This window comes from Oreochromis niloticus, linkage group LG1, assembly GCF_001858045.2.
Source record: "Oreochromis niloticus isolate F11D_XX linkage group LG1, O_niloticus_UMD_NMBU, whole genome shotgun sequence".
NCBI lineage: Eukaryota > Metazoa > Chordata > Actinopteri > Cichliformes > Cichlidae > Oreochromis > Oreochromis niloticus.
In genome coordinates this window covers 9,891,954-9,909,273 of record NC_031965.2, presented here as the reverse complement: position 1 = coordinate 9,909,273, position 17,320 = coordinate 9,891,954, and the positions used below count along the sequence as shown (strand labels likewise).

Below are 17,320 nucleotides of genomic sequence, written 5' to 3'. Positions count from 1 at the left end.
AGCTCTTGCTATGTGAGGCTGATCCTCCACCTCGCATAGCAAGAAAAAACCAAGTACAAGTTAAATCAGCTTTGTAAAAACGATTACCACACCAAATGAAATGTATTCCAATATACAATACAGTCATTCCCAAGACTCCCAGCTCTCAAGATGAGAACAATCACACAAAAAGCCATGCTCCTATTTACTCACACAAAATCCCAAAATGTATCATGTGCAAAACAAATGGAATTTGTTCCTAGAAAGTTTATCTGAGACCAGCTGAAAAAAAGGCCTAATCTCGCTTCTTGGACATTGCTTCAAAGAATTGATTTAAGATTCAAAGATGCTATCACAGCAAGGAAAGAAAATGAGAAAAAAATCTCTGACTCAGTGCTTTGGAAAAAAAAAAACCTTAACTAAAAGGGTCTTTGAAGATAAAACCATCATTTCTAGAGAGAAATTACATAATGTTTTTCAGTGTTTAGTGAATGTTTTGATGTTTTGGGTGGGTTTTCAGATTTACGTCTTGCATGAAACGCTGTATTGTATAAAGGCAACAATTAATACAAATAATCAATAATAGAATAATATAATTATTTTCTATAGAAAAAAAAACAATTCAGTATTGTTCAAAAGTCATGAACCACACATCATTTTACTTGTGGTCTTTGTCAATAGTCCTTCATTCTTTAGAAGGTCTTTCAGAGTTTTTCTTTGGACAAGTCCTAGTACCTGACCATTTTTGAAGAATGTATCTGTTGTTTGTTAAGCCACTTAACACTGACCTATGAACCTATTAATCATTCAAGCAAAAAAGACACTTCAAGCTTTAGACACTTTGTTACTAGAAGCCTGTCACAATAACACCAAAGACAACACAGTATGGCATACATGAATCAGTATTTTTACACCCACAAGGTAAATTCCTAGAGCTATCAGCTGAAAACTTGGTAAACGTATCTTTGCATGATATGCACTGTATCCTCAAAAAATCTGAGGAAACTGGTCAACGGGAGATGTGGGAGGCTTAAGAAACTGATCTACAGCAGATGTTCAGTATCTAAAAGTCATGTGCTTAAGAAATACAGAAAAAATGCTTCAAAGACTTGACACAGGCAATGAGAGATGTATCTGGCCCTTCAGTTGGTCCATGTACTGTTCACTGAAGCCTAATCAGACGTTGCCTCAGTGAAAGAGTGGCTGACAAGAAGCCATTCTTAAGGAAGAAAAACAGGGAGGAAAGGCTGAGGTTTGCCAGATCACATAAGAACTGGACAGAAAATCAATAGCAACTAATCTTATAGAGTGATGAATCATTGTCAATATGCATAAAGGAGGATAGAAGAGAAGTATAGCAGTATCTACAGCTATTTACAAAACAGGAGAACTGTGATTTAGTTATTGGTGTTGGGGACCTTGTCAAATATAAATTATGACCCCCAAAACCATTGGGTTTTGATCCAGCATGGGGAGCAGCTTAATTTTTCAGCGCGACAATGATCCTAAAAAAACCACCAATGCAATAAAGGCATACCTGGATAGAAAAACACACAATTAACCACTATCAGTCATGGATTGGCCTCCCCCAGAGCCTGGCCCTCAACATAATTGAAGCAGCGTAGGATCATTTTGACACAGAACAGAACAATAGGCAGACAACATCCAAAGAAGGGATTTAAATGTCCTTCAAGAAGTCTGGAGAACTCTTTCTGAAGACTACATAAAGTCAGACTGTTGAGGGATAAAGGTGATTACATCAAATATTGTCTTTGAATCTTTGACAGTAGAATTTTCAAAACTCAATTGTTGTCAAATGTACTGTATTACTGTGTATCCCTGCTCAGATCTTAATAAACTGATGTTCCTATTTCCTATTTTTCTAGGAAAATATAGTCATAAGAGCCTTAAGTCATGGCTCAAGAATTTTGCCCTGCACTGTATATCAGAATTTAAACTCTCTAAAGATACATTGTGTTTGAGTAAGCATAACTTTCTTGCCACAAGAAAAAAAACTTTTAATGATGTTGTTCGCAATTACCTGTGGCAATTTGTTTTGTAGCTTTAGAGTCCATCACTTTCTTTCACTTCACAATCATTACAGTGTGATTGCAGGCTCACTCTATAACCCTTTTAAACATAAATAACTTTCTGGGATGGAAGAAGGCACATGGAACAATGTTCTTCTCTCTGATTTACTCCTCCATTTAAAGTCTCCCAAAGGAATTGAAGACAATGACCTCCATCTACCTGTGGTCAAGAAAAGTCTAGTAGCTATTTGTTCCCTAAAGATCTCAAAGCCTACCAGCCTTGATAACAGATCTTCAGAAAAGAAATCAGGCTGGCAGAGACTGGGACTCGGAATTAAAAAGGACTGAGGATGGGATATTATGGTATATTAACTACAAGCACATAATTTATCACCATTTTGATGACTGCCTTTGGTGTTGCATGAAAATTCTGGCTCAGTATAGCGAGTGACCCACAACTTCAATCAGTATCTCTTCATTGCATTTGTACTCTGTCCAACACTTCCCTGAAGTGTTATAATCAGACAGGCTGCATAGTCAAATGTGCCATCAAACATCTCAGAGTTTGAATATGTGATGATGGCTTGGATAAGCTTAACTGGTGAAATGTCAGGGAACTTCAGCTGGAAGATTTGTAGAAGGAAAAGGGCCTGTAATTTTCAACACCAATTTTCTATGTCTCACTAGGGACTCGAGAATAACCTTAGTCTTGGGGCTGACTTCGAGGTCAATCAAAAGCTCTTCAGCATGTAACATTGTGCAGTACGATCTTTTAGTCGGTTACAGCTGATGGTGTTCAAGACATATGTGTTCTGCCCCCCAAACAACTCTGTTAAGCTGTGTCGGTTTATTATGTGTTAACCACATTGCAGGATCAGAATTTAATAATTCACACTCTCAAGTGACTTCATTCAGTCGGTCAAAATAATAACACTCAGTCGTGTTGACAGAACTGAGGCATGGGAAAGGCAAGTACTTCATGCTAAGCTATACTGTTCTAGCATTTGTTTAACTAAATGTACTCTGTTATCAAGTATACTCACTATGCAATCCGACAGCCTTGCAAATAAAACACAATTTTCAAGAAGGTTTTAATGTTCAGTGTTTGTTGAATTTGCTCAATGTCGGACAGATTGACACAAGTTTGGAGGAAGCATAGTGCAGTGCTATGGAGCTTTGACCTATTATACAGACAGCTGTCTTGCTTGTGAAATAGAAACATTAAGATCAGAAACATTTGTGTAGAAAAAGTAATTTATGTTTTTTAGGGGTAGAGATTCTAAATTTGGTGGACTAATTCTTCTCAGTTTCCATAATCGTACCTTCCAGGGTGGATAGCTGCCCTGCCATTTTTACCTGAAATTGCTCTGTCACTCAAAAGGCTTCATAAAATCATCTACAGCACTGATCAAACAAGTCTCATGCTGCCTTTAGGGAGGTTTAGCCTAGGGTCTTTTTCTCAAGAAAGCCTCCATCCCCACACAGAGTCATCTGTCAAGCTGTCCATATCACCTCAGTGCACTTGGTAGCAAAAATCTTAAGTCATCCTACATACTGTAGCCTGACTATAGGAAAAGCATGGAATCACCAGCTGTACAACTGCATAACTATAAACCCCATAATTACACAATACCAGCTGCACTGACTCGAGCATGTCATCAGGATGCCTGTAGGATTCGCTGCCTTGTAAGATCCTGCATGGCTAGATTACAGCGTGTGCACTGGCCATCAGGAAGGCAAAAGTGACAGTTCAAAGCTCAGCTCAAGGGCTCACTATGGATGTGGACCTGATGGACACTGCTGACTGTAAAAAAAACTGAAAGCAGAGCTGAAGAAGAGGAAAAGTGACAGCAAAAATGACACAGACCAAATGCACTCAAAGATACTCTCACCACAACCTGAGTTTCTCAGATTGCACTGCACAGCCATCAAAAAGCTTGCACTTAGAGACAAGTTGTTCTGAGATTCACTGGACTGCCAAAACAAAGATTGTGTGCTTGCACGCGCTTGCATGTGTGTCTGGGTATGTGTGTGTGAGGAAGTGGGAGAGACATAGAGAGGGAGACAAAAATGGATCATTTCTAACCTTTAACTGGTCCTTTATAAATCTTTCAGCACACACAGGTAGCATCAAGAGTTTTCTTATTATAGCAGCAACTAATGAGCTAAATGATGAGCTAAGCCCCGTATAAAAAACAAACAAACATGTTATTTTTTAATATACATAAATATCTTAATATTTTTGCAAGAAATTAAAAGTAATCACATTGCATTTCTCAGTTATACCACTGTTTATGCTTTGTTAAGACTACTTGCTCGCACTACGTCTGCAATATGTTACAAACTGCACTCTTTACATGAACACTAGACAATTAAATAGCTGGAGCTGAATATTAACTATGCATGAGGTGAAGCAGAATGTACTAATTGAAAATTCTTACCTCCTCAGCATAGGCATCACAAAGTTTGTTCCCCGAGAGTAGCTTGTTTTTCAAGCTCTTGTTCTGAAAAAGAGAAAACACAAAAGAGGTAATGACATTTGCATCTGCCCTGTAGCCTGCACTGCATGTTGCTTTAGCATTTTTGGTGCTGTATAAAAAGCACTATTGACTCAGTGGGCATCAGTTTCTCCAGCTGGGCAATTGACTGTATAGGAGCCCTCGCAGCAAGTGCTTGGTTGCCTCTTGATTTCAGACTTAAAAGCAGCCAGGAGTGGCCTGTCTGACGATCTAAGAGCGCACTCTGGCTTGCAGGCCTCTTAAAGGTCAGAAACGTAGCTCAGGGCACGACCCCCGCTGAACTTTAAGCATGATCAGTAATCAAGAATAATAGGAGATTGTACTGTGTTCTCACCTATGCGGCGAGGAAGAATATACTACTCCAATGGATTAATGAAAAAGCATCAACTATTAAAGGTTGGCAAAGAGTAGTGTTGGATCTAGTGCCATTGGAATATCTTACATGTGTACTGCACTCAAAAACAGATCAATTCTTTAAGGTGTGGGAACCATACTTGAATTATGTGGAACCTGATGTTTCTAATATTATGTTACAAGGATTCTCTTGAGTGGTCAAACTGCAACGTACTACTGGGACTACAGGTATTGTACTGTATTGTATTCTCTCTTTATTTATTTATTTATTTTTAGATGGACCTGAGCTGGTGTTTTGTGCTTAGTTATCAGTCTGTTTATTTGTTTGTTTTTGTTCTGTTTTGTTTATTTGTTGTTGTTGTTTTTTATTTATTTATTTTTTGGTTCTGAATTGTACACTTTATTATGTTATGCAATTATGTACTATTTGTGAAAACAGAAAAAACTAATAAAAAACATTTATAAAAAAAAAAGCATGATCAGTAAAGTCTTAAAATCATTTGAATGGCAGTGGGTGGAGAGATGCCAAAGTATGGGTTATGAGCTGTTGACGCCAGTTAACTTCTAAATCTGGAAACAAGTGAATGATTCTGTCCATACACACAACGCCTGTAACATCAACTTAGGTTTGAACAAAAGAAAAAACATAACACTTAATTGGACAACTTCTGCAAAGTGCAAGGGCAGCAGAAATTATGCAATATGCTTTGTCTTGCAAATTCAATTTCTTCATTTCAGAAACATGGTTGAATCTAAATAGCAATTAAGAAAAACATTTATAGTATAACCCCATAAGGTTTGTGGTCACAGGCTTGCTGTACCCAAGAGCTTTTTCTGTGAACTGAATCTGAAAAAAACTATAGATGTATTTATGTATACACTATACTCTTATAGATGTTCTGGAAATTTTGTTGCAACATACTTGAGCAAGAAGATTTCAAGAGAATCAGATTCTTGATACAGAAACATTTATTGCAGCCAGCTTTGAAATAAGGACATGTGGACATGTGTTGAGAGTGTTGTCATCCAGTGCCAATGCCGGCTTTTTTTCTCTCTCAGAGGACGTATTCATACTGATCATACACATTTATAAAGTCTTCATGCCTGATCATATATTCAAATAAGGTTAACACAGCTCCTTTGCCGTAAGTATTGAGGAGGAGTATGAATGCTATGTATGCAGAGCCTACCTATTCTCCCAAAATTAGAGGAGAGAGTCTCCGCTCAAGCCTTAGGGCCTAAATCATTACATTCTTTTGAGAGATTCCACTCTCAATGACCTTTGAGACCTTTCTGAATAGAGAGTTTCACTTTAGTCAGAAAAATCCTTTACAATATGTTTAAAAGGAAGTCTGCACTGACACAGTCAGGGGACATGTAAAGACAGACGGGAATATGGCTGGTAAGCAATAACAGCATTTGATAAGGAGGGAATTTCTCTTTTTTTAATTGGCACTGACCTGGTAATAAGATTGGTCCTAAACCAGCTTAATGCTTAACTCAAAGTAACCATCACGTTTTCTAGATGACCCAATCAAACAGCACATTCGACCATGACAAAAGCTTACAAGAACTAAAATTGGACTGTGTCCAGCATCTGCAGATAGGAGAAAATTCAGAGTGTTTTCATGTGATTGTAAACTAGACTGTCTCCAAAATGTTACTGCGGAAAGCTACTTGGTAAAGCCAGTATCATGTATACTGCGCCATACAACATAATGATTATGTCCTCCTCCCACAGTTTAGGTTAGATTTAAGTGTCGTTCACTATGTCTCCGTATTAGCATGACTGGCAACACCTTGCACAGTGTCAGCTAGGACAGGCTGCAGCTTCGCAACCATAGTTTAAGAAAATGGATGGATGGATATTTGAGGCTTTTGAAGATGTGTGTGGCTTTGTTTCTCAAGGAGAGAAACTAAAGAAAGATAACTGAGTTATATTTATAAGTGTATGCAAGCTATTAATTGGTTCATAGAAAGGGAAGACTCCAGCTTGAGCTTGCTTTGATAAAGTTAAGTAATCACGTGAATGGACCACAAAGCCTTGAAATATTCAGAGAAAATATGTCACCTCATTGAGTTGACCATGAACTCCTCTGAATATGTGAGGACATGGATCTGACAGCTAAAGCTTGGCCTAAAGTACGTCTTGCAACAGGACAAAGATCCTAATGACAGCAGCAAATCTACAACAGAATGGGTGTTGCAATGACCCAATCAAAGTAAGACCTCGACATAATTGAAATGCTGTGGCAAGAAATTTTTCCACAATAATGTGACAGAATAATGAAGTTGTACAAATAATGATACTTTAATAATACTTAAAATTATTGCTGCTAATGATGGTTGTATAAGCTACTATAAGCCCTATTATATAAAATGATATATACTTTATTTATTTCAATAGTTAGAGCAGCCAAGTTAACACAGCTTAAAAGAATAAATACTATATTAGAAATGTAAATAAATACACAAAATAATGAGCACAATAAATTAAGACATAGGAAAAAGTGTAAAAATAAGTACAAATGGATATTTTTGCATGACACAGGTAAGACTGTATCTGTCCTTGTTGAAAGGAAGATGAAAAAGGAGATTAGACTGTCCAGATCCATTTCTGATCCAGTGCCATTCATAACATTCACTTGACCTCTGCATCAGTTGACTGAGTCACCCAAACAGTGCGCTGATTCAAACTGAATTAAAAGGGAATCCAAACAGCAAAAAGAACGATGGAAGAAAATTTCCTCTGCAAGTAAGAACACATTCCGCAGCTAGCAGCCCACTACACGGGCCACAGCACCCTGTCTCTGACATGCCTGGGATTACACCACTTTTCAGTCACATCTATCACAACCACATTTCTTCTTACCTCTCAGATTAACGTCCCTGTTCGCAATCCCTGTCCTGAAGCTATACAGTCACACTGTGGTTTTGGAAAGTGTGAGTCTCGATGAAACACATCAAAATAGGCTCACTGTGTTCCCTCTGGACTCAGAACTGCCAGCATGATCAGCTGGTGAAAATTCAAGAGTATAATACAAACAAGGCAAAAAAAAACAAAACATGGCTAGACATGCTAAAATTGAAAAGACTTGCAAACCAAAAAATAACCATGACCTCCATGAAAAAATGACTTTACCCCGAGATAATCATTAAAATGAACCATAATGAAAACTACTGTGAAAGGCTGTAACTTACCACAGTGCCAGGAATAAAAACAAAAATATATATAATATAGTAAAATATAGTTACAGAAGTGTGTGGTTATTTTTTCTCTCATTTCTTTAGTACCAACAGGGCTGTGGGCATTGTTTTGTTGATCTCAGTGCAGCACCATAAAATGCTTGTTTAAAAGTGTCGAGTCTCGGGTAATTGAATTGTTCTAATAAGAACATCATTGTGGAATTTGTTTGGATGGAAACTTCTATATAACACCGACTGAGGATGTTATCCAGCAGTCAGATTTGCAAGTAAGTAAGCTATGGGTTTAAATAGTGACCTTCATGGTAAACATACTGTACGTATGTATTATAACCATTTAGTGTCCAGTGCCCATATAGAAACACACAGAGCTGTCAGCATGTAGATTCTGAATATTGCGTCTACTTGAAGGAATATCAGTGTCAAATTAGCCTAATGTCAGCCCCAAGCAGAAATTGCCCTTTGACATTACATATAATTATGTGACTGCATCTATTGTCATGAAGTTCAGTTCCTGCAGTTTGGACACATGTATCACCAATAAAACTTCAATCTGCAATTTAAAGCTTTAAAGTCTGAACCATAAAATTGCCAGAAAATTCAAACTGTTTTTAGAACCTTCTGACAAAAATGTTGTGACATCAAAGTATTTTAATTTTTTAAAAATGTATTTCTTGAAAATGTGTCATGTCATGCATCAACTATGATATGCTAGGCATGAAATATTACTAAAAATCACAGACGCAGGGCATCAATAATTATCTGGCCCAATATTTTCACAGTCAAACTACACTGTGTACCATAAATACTATTGGATAAAATAATTCCCTAACATGGTGCTGTATTCAGTTTGAAATTGAACACGCAGTACATTCTGGACTTTCCTTTTAATTTTTATTTATTTATTTTTAACACCCACACCTTCACAATGTACTACACACTCCACTGCAGACATAAGATGCACTCTTAGCTGAGGTAATGAGTTGTTTTGTGACTCGGTGAAGCAAAGCTGACCGAATATCATTTCCACACAGTGGCACCTCCTTTCACCACTACAGAGGGACCACCTTTTGAGGACATGTAGAACTGGCAGCCATTATAAAATGTGACGTAGTTAAGCCCCAGGACACACTCAGAGAGAAAATAAGATTCTCTGGAGCTTATACTGTATGTCACAGTGCATTAGACGAAATGAAACGCACCATGCTGCACATGGCATAACGTGTTATTCCCGCAGCATTGTCAATCTGCAGGCCTAAAAATAAAGTCTTTTTTTTTTTTTAACCTGTTCATGTTGTTAATATTTTAATTTAGAAAAGTGCAACAGCATCCAAATAAGTGTATTGCTCCTTGACTAAACAATCACATTATGTTTCAGAATTTGCTGACAAGTTTAGTGCTTTATTATTGCAAACAATTGTATAGTCAGTGATAAAATGCAATGCATCAGTAATATAGGCTATCACAGCAACCTAAAGGACTTTAGCACACAGACACATACACACATAAAATAAATTCCCATTATTCAAGTTAAAGTTATTTTCGCACATTATAAAGTGCTGATATGCTCACGGGCACTAAGTGCTGATATTTACTGTCCATCTAGGTCAACTTTCATACTACTCAACAGCCATCAGTGCAGCATCCTTTTAGCCTCAGTGCGAAGCATCAGAAACCAAGTCTTCCAGAAACACATTTTGTATTTCATCTCAGTCGAGTTGTTCCCAAATTTACACTATGGAGTGTGAATGCAGTGTGCATAATAAACTGGCATATTTCATATTTATGTATCAAACTCTCCCACGCGGTGCATTCCACCCAGCCCTGCAAAGTTTAAATAAACTATGAAAAGTGCATTGCATTTAGGGCTGACATTTTTATTTCAAACTGGCCATGGCGTGCGCATTGCTTGACACCACTTACAAGTGCGGCGCTGTTGTCATAACACATTTCAGCTTAAAAGGTCAATAAGATTCATTGTTAATGGCAAAAACAACCCAAAAGGACAAGATGATTCTGTGGCATCACTGCTTTAACAGGTTACATGTCATGAAAATATGCCTTCATTATTTATGTTGATTACCGTGCCTGTAGAAAACAAAAATGCATTCGCTGGCTCTGTCCATCTATTAGTTATGCACACTCTGTCCTGTAGAGGCTCATGGTAGCTGCAGCCTATTTCAACAAGATGTGAGGTATGCCCTAGATACTGTAGATAGTCAGTCACATGGCTAAGATGAAGAGATGGACAACCATTAACACTCAAAAGACACACTAATGGCCGTCTATAATTACAAATTAAGCTGTCTTTGTAATGGGAGAAGAAGCTGGAGCACATGATGAATAAACAAGCTCCATTAAAAAAGTGACCCACAACCCTATTCTGGTGGCGACATCACCAGAATAGGGTTTTCTTAAATATAACTAATCTCACTTAAATGTTGTCATGAAGCAGTACCTCTAGGATTTAATGAAAGCTTTAAGATTAACAACCACTTCACTTTATAAATAATAACTAGATATATATTATGTTTAATGTTAGCACTTACACTTACTTGGCTGGACAAAAGAAACTCAACCTTGTTGTTGTGTTGACCTTCCTGTAAAGCCACCAGTCTCCTATTATCTTAAGAGAACATATGAACACTTGGATTTGAAGTTAAGGAACTTGCTATTGTACATCTTAAGGAATTATACTTTTTTTGAAGTCCACTACTTTAATTATAGATCATTTAAAGCTTTCTGATTAAGTGAACAACAAAGTCATTTGATAAGCAAAGTCATTACTGCTTCCCCTGTGCCTTTGGTTGGCTCCCATAGCATAAAATTAAATAATGTTTTCTTGTTTCGTTTTTTCTTTTTGCTTTCAAAATAATAAACAAAAACAAACTGATAAAATTGTATATTTTTATTGTAAGGTTGTAATTATATATAAAAGGCCTATAAACACCAGTTGTTTAAAGTCCATAATTAACGCACGACACAAAGACAGTATCTGCAACTTTTCAACTGTATGTTTTGCCACATTCTACAATATGTTGTCTTTTTCTCAACGACTGTAATTTTTCTTCCTGGATTTCAGCCTCTTGTAAGTTAAAGAATGCATGCATATTATAAAATGAAAACTTCAGTTTATTTGACAGCCTCTGTCATATATTAATGAACGGATTCCACACATAATGTAGCCAATTCCAATCACTGTCAGTACAGAGCAATAATCTATGTCAAAGTATAATAAAAAAAAGAGAAACTCACAATGGAAGAAAATTAAGGTGGGGCCTGCACAGGAAGCCGTGTTGCTGTCAAACACATCCAATATAAATTACAGGCATTAGCAAAGCAAATATTTGCTGCTGATAAGCTATTAAATATAACATAGCCCCCTGATATCTTATACCGGCATGCTTGACAGCTTGAGTTGAACTTGTCTTGGCAGATCCTTAAGGACTCTTGAGGGGGTATTATGCATAAGCGAACAGACTGCTTTCTTGTCACTGGCCTATTGTTTTGCTGTACAATCATAAGCATGCAATACATAATCTGTGCATTAAGAACAGGGCAGTCTAGGGATTTTGTTTTCCCCATAGCTGTCTGCCATTTTAATTAACTTGGTGGACACAAGTGTTGAGCCCCCACAAGAGGGCAAGAAATAGAAAACAAGGACAGAAGCAAACTACAAGAAAAAATCATAAATACTTAAAGCTTGTGTTTATGAGTTATCAATCATTTTAGATTAGATAGGTTTTAATTTACGTTGATGCGAATATTGTCCATATATTCATGTGAGCTGACCACAAGCTTCATTTCAGTGCTTCTTTATAGATATTGCCTCTCTGCATTTCTCATCAAACAGCTGTTGAGACGTGCCATACGATGCCTGACAAGGCTTCAGGCTATTCGAAGAAAGGAGATAAGATGAACTCTATTGATCCTCTCGGGGAAATTGGGAAGGCTTGGTGTTTCAAAAAAGAGCTGAAATATTCCATGTGATGTGGCCTGAATTACCACTGGCATAATAATAAAGCTGCAGTTCATCCCTGAACACTAATACGTTCTGGTCATTTGATTCACTGTCATTCCTTGTATTTTTTTCAAGCGGAATCAAAAATGGCTCGAACAATCTGATGAATTAGATTGGGAATTAAGATAGTGAGCCATCTGTAATGTAGAAGGTGATTAGAGATGAATTCAAGTACCCCAGCTCTAAAATATGAATAATGACCAGACAAATGGATGTAACTTCTAAGCTGATCAGCTTAAAGCTGGAAAGGCACAACGGTCCAAAAGCATTCTGGCAGAAACAGTTCTAAGTGATCAAAGTTTACTTTATGTGACATTCCCTCCAGAGCTAATAATTTAATTGATGATGGGTAGTCTAGCTGGGATAGGCTCCAGCCTCTGGCAACTCTGAACTGGATAAGTGGGATGGATGGATGGATGGATGGATGGATGGATGGATGGATGGATTTGTAGTCTGTGCAGAGTGAGCACTGTAACCACAAATGGCTCAACAGCCAGGCTCAACTATCTTTTGCATCTTTAAAGTTTAAAACTCTCAATAACAAAATATAAGAAAATAACACATATTGAATGATTCCAACGACTATGCTAATAATATTCAAGATCAATATAACCTTAACTGGCTACACAAACACATGATGACACAAGGGTTATAGTAGGGCAATTAAACCCACCCAGCTAGGGTTAGTGAAAGTGAATTAGAATTATGGCTAACCCAATTGACACTTGACCTAAGTTACCTATTGGATTTTGCTTGGGTAAGACACTACCTTTAGTATGTAAGTGTAGGAAAAATATTTCTGAGATGGTTAAAAGTGTTACTTGTTCCAAGACATGACACACACACGCTTGCCATGTAATATTGCCACATGCCAAACTTTGTATACTGAATTGTTATGACACAAGGGAACATTTAGGACTTTTGGATAAGAACAGATTTTTAGTAATAAGGCTGTCAGTGAGACAAAAATGAGGTACTCTGTTTAATTGGATCCAATCAGATTTAAAAAAAAAAGTGAGCATACGACACTGCATGAAGATTAACGGCTAGATGTAATGATGTGTGAAGTGATATTTTACAGTGGTAGAAAACTTCCTTGACTCCTGCCAGTTTGCATTTGGCTGTAAGGCTGCCATTGTGCATTGCATGGAGAGTAAACTAATTCACTGTACTTTTGTATTACATTGCTAAAGATGTGACATTTTCTGTAGCTGTAGTCATTATGTAAATCACACTGAGAACTAACGAGTTTGTTTATGAGTTACATTAAACACCTGCAAGGAAAAATAAAGGAGTCCTCAACAACAGAATCAATAAAATCTTGAGAAGTTGCCAGTTTGCTGCCTACAATTATCATCAGCTAGAACTGTTTAGTATGACAGGTATTTGTTTGTTATTACACTGTTTTGGACGCATACAGTTAAAATTATCAACATGCATATAAGGACAAGTTTAAATATGGGGAATAAGAGGAGACTATACACTAGATTGAGAGCAGTGAGAGCAAAACACTAAGGTACAAAGAGATTTTCATTAAAAAAACCAAGAAGATAATGTTTTGTTTGGGGGTTTTTTCCCCCAAAGAAGGCCCTTTTGAGATTTAACACAGCCTATCCCCTTAGTTAATGTCAGACCATCAGATTTTTTTTCCTAAACAAGCTAGAACTGGTAAAAATAAAAGGCAATATTAGAGCAGCAGTAACAAAACACTACACATAAATAAACATGCACACTGAGACAAGTAAATGGCAGAAAACGCTGGTTCAGACCATCCCCGCCCGTTTTCTATCCGATTTTTTTCTTGTTTCTTCAATAGTGTTTACTCTCTCAGTGAGCAACATAAATTGTGACTGAAAAAATACTCTTCTGTTCCTGAAATTGCCTCATATAAACAGAAATAAAAAGTAATGGATAAATTGGAGATGTGATTACAGTTGTTTATTTTGACAGACAGACATGGGCATAATATCTATTCTCATGTCTTGGAGGATACACTTCAATCAATAGATACAAGTGAGCCTTATCAAAAATAATTATCTCCTTTTAAAAAAAAACAACTTTTTGATTAAAAGTATTTTTATTTTTATATGGTGTAGTAGTCCTGCAAAATATTGATTAATGCCTCTGTACTGTAAGTTCTACCAAGAACTAAATGGAATTCTTTAATTCACACACATTAGTCATTAAGGTGGTAAATTTACACTGGAGAATAAAGGGAGGCTTTGATGGCAAAGCAAGGCAAAACGTTTCCATGTTGAGTACAGTGGAAAGCACCGCCAACTATCGGAGTTGAAGAAAGATGCGATGATGAAGGTGCCTAAGAGGTCAGCAAGCTGTCCATACCTGAGGCCTTGGAAACTGCCAAGCAAAGACTCACAACCTTGGCCAGCCGCTTGAAGAGGTATACCAGAGAGATAGGAGCCAGGAGAATAAACCATCTGTACTCTACTGAACCATCCAAGGTGTACTATCAATGGCAGGGAAACAATATGAAAACAGCATCACCAAGGCTGGAGATGGCGCAATACTGGATGAGCATACAGAAGAAGGATGCAATACATAACCACAATGCTTAGTGGCTAGTGGTTTTAAGAGCAGACCACAGCAACCTCTCTGAAAAGGATCCAGTAACTATCACAGTGGCAAACATCCAAGAAAGGGTCTCCAGTATGAAGAGTTGGACAGCACCAGGCCCCAACATGATTCATGCCTACTGGCTAAAGAAGCGCACTGCACTCCTTGAGCATCTGGCAGCACAAATAAGCCAGTTGGTAGTTGGTAGGACCCCTAGAAGGGACCAGTCCCATCCAACTACTGGCCAATAACCTGCTTCAGTACCACATGCAAGCTCATGTCGAGCATCATAGAGGTGAAGACGAACAGGCATATGACTCAATACATGAGCGAAGCACAGAAAGGAATTGGCAGGAATACCAGAGGGGCAAAATATTAGCTCCTGCTAGACAGAGCAGTCACCTGAGACTGCAAGACCAGACTGACCAACCTGTGCACTGCCTGGATTGATTACAAGAAAGCCGATGACTCGATGCCCCACACCTGGATCCTGGAATGCCTAGAACTTTACAAGATCAACAAGACCCTGAGAGCCTTCATCGGGAACTCAGTGGGGATGTAGACAACAACACTAGAGGCCAACTTTAATCCAACAGCACAAGTCGCCATCAAGTGCAGGACCTACCATGTAGATGCTCTGTCCCCACTGCTGTTCTGCATAGTGCTAAACCCCTTCAGTGAGATCATTGACAATCCTGGCTATGAATACTAACTACAGAATGAAGCAATCGTCAGCCACCTCCTCTACATGGATAACATTAAGCTGTATGCCAAGAGTGAACGAGACATTGATTCACTGATCCACACCATCAGGATCTACAGCAACAACATTGGAATGTCATTCAGACTGGAGAAGTGTAGTCGAATGGTAACAAAGAGAGGGAAGGTAGTCAGAACCGAGGGAATCACACTACCAGAAGGCCATATTGTAGACATTGAGGACAGCTACAAGTAGCTGGGAATCCCACAGGCAAACGGGAACCACAAAGTGGCCGCTAGGATAGCGAAATACCTGCAGAGGGTCAGGCAAGTCCTGAGGAGTCAGCTCAATAGTAAGAACAAGAACCAGGCTATCAACAACTAGGCCCTGCCTGTGATCAGGTACCGTGCTGGGATAATAAGCTGGCCACAGGAGGAGACTGAAACCACCGACATCAAGATAAGAAAGGTCTTGACCATGGATGGAGGTTTTCATCCCAAGTCCTGCACCCTGAGACAAACATCCACGAGTACATCAGGAAGATGGCTACAGCTGACCGTGTGCTCAGTGAATACCTCAGGTAGCAGAAACACAAGAAAGAAGAGGAGCAAGAGGAGGAGCAAACATAGAAGGACAGACCCCTGCATGGTATGTACCACTGGCAGATAGAAGTGGCTGACATCCAGAAATCCTACCAGTGGCTGGAGAAAGCTGGACTGAAAGACAGCAAAGAGGTACTAATCATGGCAGCACAAGCTGTAAGTACAAGAGGAAGGGGTCTACCACACCAGACAAGACCCAGATGCAGGCTATGGAAAGATGCCCCTCAGACAATCCAGCACATAACAGCAGGATGCAAGATGATAGCAGGCAGGGCATACATGGAACGCCATTATATATACAGGAACATCTGTGCCAAATATGCCCTGGAAGTCCATCCATCCATCCATCCATCCATCCATCCATTCGCTTCCGCTTATCCTTTTCAGGGTCGTGGGGGGCGCTGGAGCCTATCCCAGCTGTCATAGGGCGAGAGGCGGGGTACGCCCTGGAAGTCCCAAGGGAAAATGAAAGATGCTTCCTAGGGTGGTCGAGAATGACTGAGCTAAAATTCTGTGGGACTTCCAGATATAGACGGACTGGTGGTGGCTAACCAACCGGACATAGTAGTGGTAGACAAGCAGAGGAAGACGACTGTAGTGATAGATTAAGTTTTATACCAAACGAAGTTGCGGAAGTACCAAGGGTTGACAGAAGAACTCGAGAAGACGTGGAGGGTGAAGGTAACAGTAGTCCCCATGGTAATCTGAGCACTCAGTGCAGTAATCCCCAAGCTAGGTGAGTGACTCAAGCAGATCCCAGGAAAAATATCCAAGATCTCTGTCCAGAAGAGCGCAGTCCAAGTAACAGCAAAGATATTGCACAGGAACCTCAAACTCACAGGCTTCTGGTAGAGGAACCGAGCTTGAAGGACAGACCGCCTGCATGGGTGATCTGGGAATTTTTTGATATATATATGATCACAATCTTTTTACTGTTCAGCAAAGAAATGTAGCTATCATTAAAACTACAAGGCCTCCTTGAGTCCAGCTTCCTTTCAAAAATTATGATATAGAAATATTCAAACTCCTTTTCAATATTTTCCTTTAGAATAAGCCTCTGTTTTCACTATTCTCTGATGTCTCGACACTGTCCCATGGTGTCAAGACATTTTGAAATTGAAAGTCGTGTGAAGTCACAGTGTTTGTTAAAACAGCCTCTAGCTACAATAAAATAAGGGGGGAAAAATGTAATTTTCTGAACATCTCAGAGAAATATCTGCAGTCACAGCCTTCATCAGTCGTGAAGTACTTGGATGTATTTCTGTTAAAAAAAATAAATAAAAAATAGACCATCCACTTTATAGTGTCACAGCTGAATACCACAGAAAACCGGTCAC

General features: G+C 38.6%; 1 protein-coding gene across 2 annotated transcripts in view; it reads right to left on the bottom strand.

Moving 5' to 3' along the window:
* The window catches only part of luzp2 (leucine zipper protein 2), a 141,448-nt gene that overhangs the window by 31,726 nt on the left and 92,402 nt on the right, over positions 1-17,320 (bottom strand). For both annotated transcript variants that reach the window (XM_013274708.3, XM_005455740.4), the window contains exon 6: positions 4,451-4,513. In XM_013274708.3, the coding sequence (XP_013130162.1) occupies positions 4,451-4,513 (63 nt within the window). The remainder of the gene's footprint in view (positions 1-4,450; positions 4,514-17,320) is intronic.